Source organism: Pseudorasbora parva, chromosome 5, assembly GCF_024679245.1.
Source record: "Pseudorasbora parva isolate DD20220531a chromosome 5, ASM2467924v1, whole genome shotgun sequence".
NCBI lineage: Eukaryota > Metazoa > Chordata > Actinopteri > Cypriniformes > Gobionidae > Pseudorasbora > Pseudorasbora parva.
This window is the reverse complement of record NC_090176.1, coordinates 15871676-15882703: the sequence shown is the minus strand read 5'-3', so window position 1 is coordinate 15882703 and position 11028 is coordinate 15871676. Positions and strand designations below refer to the sequence as shown.

General features: G+C 38.0%; 2 protein-coding genes across 3 annotated transcripts; both read right to left on the bottom strand.

Moving 5' to 3' along the window:
- Positions 1–1504: 1504 nt before the first annotated feature.
- Positions 1505–4404, bottom strand: zgc:101559 (Ras-related protein Rab-33B-like). Of its 2 annotated transcripts, none has more exons than XM_067444924.1 (2): positions 4124–4404; positions 1505–2961 (listed from the first exon to the last, which is right to left on the bottom strand). In XM_067444924.1, exons 1-2 carry the CDS (start codon positions 4379–4381, stop codon positions 2521–2523), a joined length of 699 nt encoding a protein of 232 aa, XP_067301025.1. In that variant the 5' UTR covers positions 4382–4404; the 3' UTR covers positions 1505–2520. The 2 variants fall into 2 exon arrangements, with proteins under 2 accessions (XP_067301025.1, XP_067301026.1); XM_067444925.1 differs by having other exon boundaries at positions 1505–2955.
- Positions 4405–4840: 436 nt separating this feature from the next.
- On the bottom strand, positions 4841–8294 carry kbtbd7 (kelch repeat and BTB (POZ) domain containing 7). The gene has a single exon (XM_067444923.1). The coding sequence runs from the start codon at positions 7978–7980 to the stop codon at positions 6121–6123; it is 1860 nt and encodes a 619-aa protein (XP_067301024.1). The 5' UTR covers positions 7981–8294; the 3' UTR covers positions 4841–6120.
- Between the last annotated feature and the right edge of the window lie 2734 nt (positions 8295–11028).

Below are 11028 nucleotides of genomic sequence, written 5' to 3'. Positions count from 1 at the left end.
AATAACTGTTATTCTTTAGGCCTACATGTCAAAACAGTAATATATGCTGTAACCTGGCTGTAACGTAACGTTATTGCTGTAGGCCTACTCGTGGACAATAAAGGCCATGTCATGTATAAGTGTGTTTGTGTTGGCTGTGGAGTATTTTACAAAGGTTTAGAGGGAATTAAAGTTATACTATACAAGTTAGTAATACTCATAAGTTAAAACAGTTCATATTAGTCATAAATATTGGTTTTTAAAATGCTTTTTACCCAATTTTTTCTACTCAATTGAATTTGTTAATGTAACAAATGCAGTTACTTAGGTCTACTTAATTTTTTTACTTACATTTACTCAGATCATATGGTGTCTATAATTGATTTCACTGCTTTAAAATTTACTCAATTTTTTTAGTGTAAAAATGTTTCACCAAAAAAATTGAGTAAATTGTAGAATAAGTTTTTAGAGTGCATGCGCTGACCCCGCTCTGTGATTTTAAATGGCTGAATTCCTGTTGTTCCCAATTGCTTTCACTTTGTTATAATACATTTAACAGTCGACCGTGAAATATTTAGTATGAGGATTTCATGAATGGACTTATTGCACAGGTGACAACCTATCACAGTACCACGCTTGAATTCACTGAGCTCCTGAGAGCGACCCATTCTTTCACAAATGTTTGTGGAAGCAGTCTGCATGACTAGGTGCTTTATACACCTCTGGCCATGGAAGTGATTGGAACACCTGAATTCAATAATTTGGAGAGGAAGTTTACTTAATTTTTATGTTAAAACTACATTAAATATTTGTGCTGACATAAATAACATGGGCAGTGGATCTGTAGTTCCCAGCATGCTCTGTAAGGGACTGCGCTAGGAGAGAAAGTTTATGGATTAAAGTGTTATTGTATGTGTTTTTAAGTAAAGGGAAAGATGTTGTTAGTTTATGTTTGTGTTTAATATTCAGTTATGTTGGACATTGAAGAGTTTCTCAAATTTTGTTTACCAATATGCAGAATAGTGGTACCTGTGTTTAAGCTTATATACAAATTCATTGGATGGAATTCCTGCTCTCAATTCAATTTTTTTGTTTTTTTTGTCCAATGAGTTATTTTTGCATTTTATTTAAAAAAAAATGCTTGTTGTTATTTAAAAGTTTTAAAGGCAAATTAAATTGATGAATGTGTTCACCTTACATAATAACTTTTATAAATTTAACATAACATCATTAAGTTAACGGCATATATAAATATTATGTAGCAGTGACAAATTTAAATGGTTTGTATTTACTCAAAGAAATTGTCAGCTTTACTTGAAGTGCTTCATATAACTAAACTGTTATTTGTAAAAATGTCTCAATATAGTTGTGTGTGATCACTTGACACATATTTTTAAAGTAAATTCAACAAGTAATTTTTTGAATTTGGCTTAATCTAAGCATGGTCTGTGAAACCGGGCCTTGAAATGTATCTATATGACCCTGATCTAAACTGTTATAAGATATAAGAAAAACATAAATATAATAACTTTATTGCACATTTTATTTTCATATTCACTTCCAAACACATCTGGCAGTCAATGCAAACTATATAAACAATCACAACATTTCTTTCAAGTACAAAACAAATATACATTATGCCAAATAACCAAGACAAACTTAAGACATGATACAATATCAATTTAAAGTGCAGTCCTGGTTGAAATCAAGCCTTTGAGATGCTGAAGTTTAAACACAACCAATACGGATTTACAGCATGTTTCACATTGAGGCTGGAATACAAGGGCTCTCTTTAGCTGATATTAAGGGTGTGATTCCCCACCTTTGTTTTCAACCTCATTGGTTTTATAAGATGTGTATAATGCTCAGAATGCTTTGACAGTGGCGCCCACTAGTGTTCATACTGGAGTAAGCTATAGCTTTAGTAATGCATTACACAACCGTCAATTTATCTCTGGGTCAGTTTAATTTGCGCTTGCATAACATATATTATTAAGAAGTTACATTTCTAGTGAGAATTAAACCTAATAGTAATCGTTCTGTTTCTGTAAACATAAGAAATCTTATGGTGCACAATCGTGAGGGCTACTGTGTTGTAAAACATTATCCTGATTGCCTTCAGATTTTTAACTATATAGCAACCTATTGGAATTATCACAATATAGCCATAACCATTAAATATTACATTGAAAAATACATGCAAAGATAGGGAATGTGATAACAGGCTCAAACAGCCAAGTCTTCATGTCACTGAGCATGTTTCTGGAGAGTTACAAATGCTCTTAAATAATATGTAGTAATAGGGCAGGTACAACAAACATCTCTAATATGTGGTTCAACAAAACAAAAACCCCACTTGATCCATTGTTTATGCTTCCAAACACATTTGTAAACTGCACGTGCAATAAACTTAAATCCTGCAGACTTACTACACTGCAATCACTCTTTCTGCCTTGTCTTCATACAGAAAGCTAAGCACACCCTCACATTTTAGGTCAACCTAAATTATTGCATGGAACTGACTGTATGGGCCAAAGTGCATTAGCATAAACAGTGTGTCTTCTCCTGTTCAGCAGCGAGCTGTATGAAGCTGTTCTCACTTGGCTGTTTCAGTCTCAGTGGCTTGTGATTCTTCAACTTGTAAGCCAACGTGAGGAAAATGGCATCTACGTGTTCTTTTTCTGCAGGGTCTCTTGCAGATGTCTCAAAAAGGGGAAAGTTGTAGCCATCAGCCAGTCGCTGAGCTACAAACGTGGACACCTCTCTTGTTCCTCTTAAGTCACATTTGTTCCCAACTAGGATGCGGGGTACCATGGGAGGGACAGAGTGACGGACACACTCCTCAATCCACTCCGGCAGACTCTCAAATGAAGCCAGACTGGTCACATCATACACAAAGATGATGGCATGGACATTGCGGTAGTAATGCTCCACCATACTCTTCCGGAAGCGCTCCTGCCCAGCCGTGTCCCAGATCTGCAACTGAGAGAAGACAGTTCACATCATAGGAGTAGTTCACTTTAAAATGAAAATTAGCCCATGATTTACTCACCCTCAAGCCATCCTATAGGTGTATGACATTTTTCTTTCTGATGAACACAATCAGTTATATTACTACATATCCTGACGCTTCCAAGCTTTATAATGGCAGTGATGGGGCACAATGAGTTTGAAGCTCAAAAAAGTCTCCAGGGGGTTAATAAAGGCCTTCTGAAGTTTATCAATGGGGTTTTGTAAGAAAAATATTCGTATTTAAAACTTCATAAAGTAAAATACCTAGTGACCGCCAGACCGCCTACCGTATTCAACCTATGCAGAAAGTGTAATGCCGCTCGCAGTTCAAATTGCTCACAGTCCGACGTCATCATCGTGCCACTAACACTTTTTCTGTAAGTTGAATATGGTAGGCGGTCTGGGGAAATATAGATATTTTTTAAATTACATTTTAAAGTTTTAAATATGTATATTTTTCTTACACAAACCCACCGATTTGCTTCAGAAGGCCTTTTATTAACCCCCAAAGCCGTGTGGAGCATGTTTATGAAGGATGAATGCACTTTTTTAGCTTTAAACTCAATGGATCCTGTCAATGCCATTATAAAACTAAAGGATATTTATTATTATAACGCTCATGGTATTCATCTGAAAGAATGTCATATACACCTAGGATGGCTTGAGGGTGAGTAAACCATGGGGTATTTTTTTAAAATTATTATTTAATGTGAGCTACTCCTTTAACCAGACAGGAATATATTATTTTCAGCCCTTTGTGTATTGTGCTTTGATGTTGATATTTAATTCTGTTTTTTAAACCTATAAGCCACCTTTGGTGTTGTAAAGTTGTTATACAAATAATAAAGGCTTTTTCTCAGCAGTTTAGAGTCCAAAGTCCTATTATAGACGTGTGAAAAAAAAAACATATTCAATTATTGTATAACAAATAATTAACTAACGTTACTCTTGGTAAAATACAACATTACAAATATTTTAAATAGTGTTTGTGCACCAATAAGAGGACTTTTCATAACAGTCAACAACAATATACCGTGCACCCATTGTGCAGAAGAACGTAGGTAAACTTACTTGTTATTCAAGGTCTAAATGCTTTCTACAGCTTTTCAGATCAGTGAATACGGGTCCTTACCTTTATGTATTCTCCATCAAGTTGCAGCGTCCTTTCTCTAAAATCTACTCCTATTGTTGCCTCGGGATTTTTGAGAAATTTACCACCGCAAAACCGGTAAGTCAGGCAAGTCTTTCCAACATTTGAATCCCCAATAACGATTATTTTAAACACCCTCGACTGAGGGCAGTCATATTCTTGACACGAGTCATTCGCGATACTGTCTCTTGTGTAAATCGTCGCGAATTCATTGCTGCCCGTTGTGTTTTCTATTGCCATAGCTCTGATACTCGAGAAATATCGCGAGAGGATCAGAACGAGAGGTTAACGGGGATTACCATAACATGGGAGTTAAATTCAGCTTTGAAGAAGAAAAAAAAAAACTTTACCAAAAAATAAATAAATTAATGATTTGTAGGTCGGGGAAAAGTATTTTGAATCTGAATTTGATAAATTCATGACATATTATCACTTTATATTTTATAAAAACCTATTAAGCTATATATATATATATATATATATATATATATATATATATATATATATATATATATATATATATATATATATATATATATATATAGCGTGCATATTTTTGTGTCCAAGTGCATTATTTTCTTTAAAAATAATTTGATTAATTCATGACATATATCACTTTATTCTATAAAACATATTTAGTTTGAACTCATTTTTAGTACATTTGAACAATAAATATTATTTTATGTTTTGCTTATTTAAACCCTTAAATGTCTGGTGAACTGAAGAAAACTATTTAAAATGGTTTTAACAATAATAATAAAAAAGAAAAGTTATGGCATAATTTTAGGTTTGAAACTTTTCAAATAAACCAATTTTATAAATATCAGTATTTGTAAAGCTGTTGAGATAACTGAAAAACTTTCATCCAGAAATGTGTATATTCTCAAATGTCAGGGTGGCACAACGGCAAACATGGCTATTTTATTATTAATTGACATGTAATAGCAGTAAACATTAATGCTTCATCCAGAGGAGCACAACTGATCATTGTGGCAGAGTGAAAAGGTTTGTACATCTCTCTCAAATACTGGTAAAAATGTCCCAATCAACCCAAAGTCACATATAACTTTTTGGTTGTAACATCTGATATAAAAACAGTCAAAAAATAAATCTGAACACTTTGAAATGTTATTTAACAATTGAAACTGGATCACAAACAATGTTTATGACTTAAAAATATGTATTACATCAGTTTTTTAAAAACACCCTAAGCGTTATTTGTTGATTTGTTTATATAAAGCATATACAGAATTTATTAACATAACCAATTCTATAAATTAGATTACATAAATGAAATAATTTAATAGACAACTATAACATTTAGACAACAATAAAAAGGAAACAAACACAAACAGGTAAAACAAAAGTAGGGTGTGACATGTACTATAAAGAAAATGGTCCATCCTTCCTGAATTGGTTTATTAGAATACTAATAAAGTTATCTTGCTATATTACAAGTGCAATTTCACCAATAACTTTGCCCCCTATACCATTACAACATTTTAATGAAAACAAATATTTTCACATCTTTTCACATTAATTAAATTGCCCCATCAATAAAAATAAAATAAGTATTTTTTTTAGATCATCACTTTGGAACCAGACATAAGCACATTTTCCTTAAGAGGGGCCCGACTGTTAGCCCGACTGTACCCTGTTCAAGATTTCCAACGTATGCCGCTCTTTGTTTATTAACCTCCAGAGGCTGGCAGAGTCAAAATACTAACAGTTGTTTGTACCAACTTATCATAATCCTGAGACAAGGTCATTTACTGGCCATATATCATAAAAGTAAGCCTTTGTTTAATAATACTCATAGTACAGCATAAATTTCAAGTAAGTTTTATCCTGGCCGCTGTGGGATGAGCCACTTTAAATCAGGCAAAAAATGTCAACACATCTCAAAATATTTTGCAGCATGTTTACATTTGGCTCTATCATGCACAGTTCCATGTTTGACGCTGTGAAAACAACACAGACTACCAGTTCTCATCTGAAAAGGAGCTTGAGCTGCCGGAGTCCGAGTCTGCATCAGTCAATCCATCGAAGTCCCAGTCAGCACTGGAGCCGCTGTCGTCATCTTCCTCCGAGATGAAATTCTGCCCGGACCCCAAGCATGCGGTGTACACCCGGGTGGAGAGGCTTATGGATCCGAAGGAGGATCCAAACATGGTGGCCACACTTTTCCACGAGTCCCTAGTGGGATCATATTCATGTATAATAAGCCTGTTTTTGTTGTGATGGACTATTGCAATAGTCAGAAGCAGCAGTTTGCTGTTGTGTTGCACCACTTGGTAGTTGAGAGCACTGCTGTCAATAGGAATGTCTCCGATCCGCCTCCATTCTCCACGAGCTGGGCTATACGCCTTGACCACAGGGATATCGCACAAACAGATTATCTGCTCCTGAAAAACACAGGCTTTATGGAGTTTACTGCGTTTCAGAGAGCCCCGCTGGAGCCAGTGGTTTTTCTTTGGCTCGTAGCTGAGCATCCTCCTCTTGTTTACCACATACAGCCGCTCATTTACAGTCACAACCTGCATCTTTCCCAAAGAATGAGGCAAAGGGGACACAAAAACCCACTGGTTCCTTTGAATGCTATAGCATTCTACTTCCTTGAGTCTGGCATCCGATACTGAATCTCTGCCACCCAAAATGTACAGGTGCCCGTTGAGGTAGCCGATGTAGGAGTGCATTCTTCTGAGAAGTCTTTCCGCAAGCTCCTGCCAACAATTTGACAAGGGATTGTAGACCCAGAAGTGCTTGGACAGGTGTGATGCGAGATACAGATTGTTCTCCGGTGTGGTGCAGACCAAAAATGTCTCCATAGGAGAGTGTTTGAAGTTCTGATTGGTGAGGTTAATGACCGGGGACGCCATAGAAAAGATGTCCTCCGTGTAGGGATCATAGCACATGAAAGGCTCATTTGGGCGTCCAAAGAAAAGCACCATTTCTTTTGCACTCTTGCCAATTCTTTGTTTGGCAGCTTGTACGTCCTTTGAAATTGTGGCAGTCTGCTCATCGGCAGCCCCGTCTAGAACATTTGTAAGATATTTCTTTACAAAAGGCTTTGATTTAAGGCCATCTAGAAAAACCCTTTCTTTCTCGGAAAACAAAGACCACCGCACGCATCTGAGGACCTGCAGTGAGTCTTCTGCATCCGCATGCAGATTATTCTCAATCCAATGTAGTGCAAACGAGCAGACTTTCAGTTCACAGTCCACATCCAGAGAATCCAGTGTGAGGATCTCTTTAATCTGCTTCAGGTCCAGCTCACAAAGCTCTCGCACATTGGCACTGAGCTGGATGAAGTTCTTCGCAATAAACGCTTGAGCCTTGCTCTTCAACTCCAGATTGTCAAAGGTGTCTGCAAACTTCAAAATCCCTGCACAGTTAGAAAGGTCCAGCCTTCTTGTCATGAAGTTAGCACAAGCTTGGCGGATATACTCCAGCTGCAGCATGTTTGCAGCTGCATAAAGCCTCTGCACGTTGGCCTCGGTGATTGTCACTTTGCCAGTGTAACAGTAATCAATAATGACAGCCATTGAATCGGCGTCCACTTCGTGAATGGTGACGTTTCTCTGAGTGCTCTCGTACAGTCCTCCTGTAAACATGCTCTTAAAATAAGGGCTCGCTGCTGCCAGTATATTTCGGTTGCACTGGAAAACTTTTCCTGAGGAAACGCTTCGGTCCTCTGACTCCGGGTCAGACTCCACTTCGATGGTCACGTCGACTAACACCTGCGAGTCGTAGAATAATTTCAGCTCTTTCATCAAACTTGAAGCGTGATTCGTGTCCTCGAGCTCCTCCGGACCACTGAAACAGTCCACCGAGGCCATGTTGAGCCCGTTTTCTCCGTCCGAACGCCACTAAATCCCGTCAGACATCAAATCTCCCTCAGCTCTGCTGTAAGTGCTCAAAGTGTCATGAAAACAACGGGATGTGAGCTGCATGCACCGCTGCTCTGTTGCCTGACAATATAGCCATGCTTTCATGAATGAAAAGCTGTACGAAATGCTTTTCAGGACCAACGATCGGCAGCGGTGATGTCCGTCCCGTTTAATTTAATTTCGTTCGGCATTTGATCTCGAGACATCGACGTTGCATGTCTCACTCAAACATGCTACCGCTGAGCTGCAACACACGGCGCTGATTGGTCACATCGGCTGTGTCTCAAACATGTTGAGCTGCCTACATAGACAGCATTTATGGACAGCGTAAGCCATTGTGGTGCCAAATATGCTGCCCACGGCTATGAAACTCAACAATGCCTTCTAGGCAGCTCAATAGCATTTGAAACGTAGACATTATCAGCGTTTTGTCTGTATTAAGTTCGGTTGGCCTGCTAAAGCTTTGTTCAGAATGATCTACATAATAGTATCACCATCATATTAAATATGGATTTAGTTTTATTTAGATATGTTTTAAAATATCTACTCTATAACATCTATACATATATATATATATATATATATATATATATATATATATATATATATATATATATATATATATATATATATACACATACACATACACATACACATACACATACACATACATTTATTCAGACACAGATATTTTGGGTGCAGGACACTAGTTAATTTGTAAGTGAAGATAGCAAAATAAAGCAGGCCTAAACTGTGTCCATGTTTAAACATATTATACCCAAAATGATTAATATAGTGTATTATACTAGAAAAATGCCTAAAATTATGGGATCAAAATTATTCAGACACTTTGACCTGACCATGTTTTGCTTTAGTGTTTTTTTCTTTAATTGCTAATACGACCTTTTACACCACAGACTGAACAAAATGAATAATTGTTTGGTAATTGGTTGACCTACATTGGTATCATCTAATTATGTACTTAAGGGGGGGTGAAACACAATCTCATGTCAGTTTCAGTCAATCTCATGTCAATCTTGAGTACCTATAGAGTAGTATTGCATCCTACATATCGCCGAAAAGTCTTTAGTATTTTAATTTTATAAAAGAAATATAGGCTGTACGGAGTCTTTCCGGAAAAAAACGAGTGCCTGGAGGCGTATCGTGTGGGCGGAGCTAAAGAATGAAGAGTGCGCACAAAACGGTGACGTCCTCAAGCGTGGAGAAGAAAACGCTACCCAGATTCAACTAATGGGTCCTGCGCACTGTGCGATTTTTCAAAATCCTTTGCGAATGTCCCTTGTCAGACTCTACGAACATGATCCCCGATGTAAGCCGTCTCACACTGTAAGATCTCAGTTGGCATTAATGTCAGACTGCACGATAGTGAAGGCGTGCTAAAAACGGACGCGCACAAGAAAACTTGTCCGGAGTTTTATATCATCAATGAATGAGGCATTCGGTGACAGTGAGCTGCATTACACGCGGGACTGAAATGCTGGCTACAGAGAAATCTCTAGCGCTCGTTTTGGTCATAGTTTGTCATGAAAAACGGAGATATTTGACTGTCGTTGTTGGGGCTGCACCTTTTCAAGTTTTTCATTAACCGTTAACCGAGGCCCTTAGCGGTTAATACTTATTATCATGTCAGGGTTATTATTTTTAGTTTATTAATTTGACGACTGCCATCTCCGTAGTGAACGCACCTATAGAGAGAAATGCACATCATGGATTACCTAATCAGAGAGTAGCCTATTTCTTTTTGTTTTAAATTGTTAAAAGACATTTCAAGCTGAATCGGCTGCCGGTGAACATGTCAAACTAACGACCAAAGACGTCAGATTTTAGCCTAGGATCAGAGGAATCTTTTAGGATATGCTAAATTTGTCTCAGACGGCCAAATCGTGGCCAAAATCGCACAGTGTGCACCCAGCTTAATACATATGTGATCCAGAATCAGATCCGGAGGCTGAAATAAATTAAACAGGAGAAACAGCAACAGCAGGACGTCCGTCTCTGTCAACATTCGTGTGTGTTTACTCGCAGTTTATGAGGACATGATTCGGTTTATGGACTATTGTATGAGACTAAACCTTAGCAGTAGCAAGCAAAATGGTTTTGCACGTCAGACTAGTGTAACGTTATAAATAGAACAACAATGGAGTAACCGTTAGCGCATTTGAATGATGAAGCACGCTTTGTGAGAATGCTAGGTTTATGTTTGGGTGGTTTTACAATAAACAAACTGACACCTATAGTGGTCAGCTAAACAAATGTATTTGAACACACACCATAGATCGCATGCTCCATTGATAAATTAACTATACACGATCGTGTCATTTACTGATGTTTACTCACGCGACGATAGCCAACAACATAGACATTTGAAGCTTTTTTTTCTCACCGCCTGCTTTCGAAGCAGGACCGAACCTTTATCGCTGGGACCGCTCTGTCAAAAACACACTTCTTTGGTATGATTTGGTGAAGTCCTGTGACAGCAGTGACCGTGGAGATCCACTTCCCGTCATTTCTGCGTTCAAATCGGTTCAAATGCAGCGCTGCCTTCCCGGAATGCTGTGCTGAAGCGTTGAAGCCGCTTGATGTCACCCATAGGAATAAAGTGAAGCGCGGTGCGGACTATAACGACATAAGTGTTCACGGATGAGTGGATCTGCAGCTGAGAGAGTGTTTATGGGCGTGCATTTCCTCTCTCGCTCTAGTCACGCGCGCGCACCCTACCGGGAGAAGAGCCCGTACGGCCCATACAAGGACCCTCCGCTCTATCGACGTCAAGCCGACCCATACTCGATAAAAACTCTCCGAAACTTGTGAGAAACCGGAAGGAGTATTTTTGACACAGAAATACTCCATCAAACGTCCAACATTAGTTTTTGAAACTTTGTCTATATTTAGGATGGGAATCCAAGTCTTTAACAGTGTAAAAAGCTTAGTATGCATGAAACAGCATTTCACCCCCCCCACCCCCCCTTTTAAAAT

Excerpts from the sequence above, each read along its gene's own strand:
- kbtbd7 (XM_067444923.1), bottom strand. The coding sequence starts at position 7,980 with ATGGCCTCGGTGGACTGTTTCAGTGGTCCGGAGGAGCTCGAGGACACG.
- zgc:101559 (XM_067444924.1), bottom strand. The coding sequence starts at position 4,381 with ATGGCAATAGAAAACACAACGGGCAGCAATGAATTCGCGACGATTTAC. Across the intron at positions 2,962-4,123 it reads TTGATGGAGAATACATAAAG|TTGCAGATCTGGGACACGGC; the intron begins GTAAGGACCCGT and ends GTCTTCTCTCAG.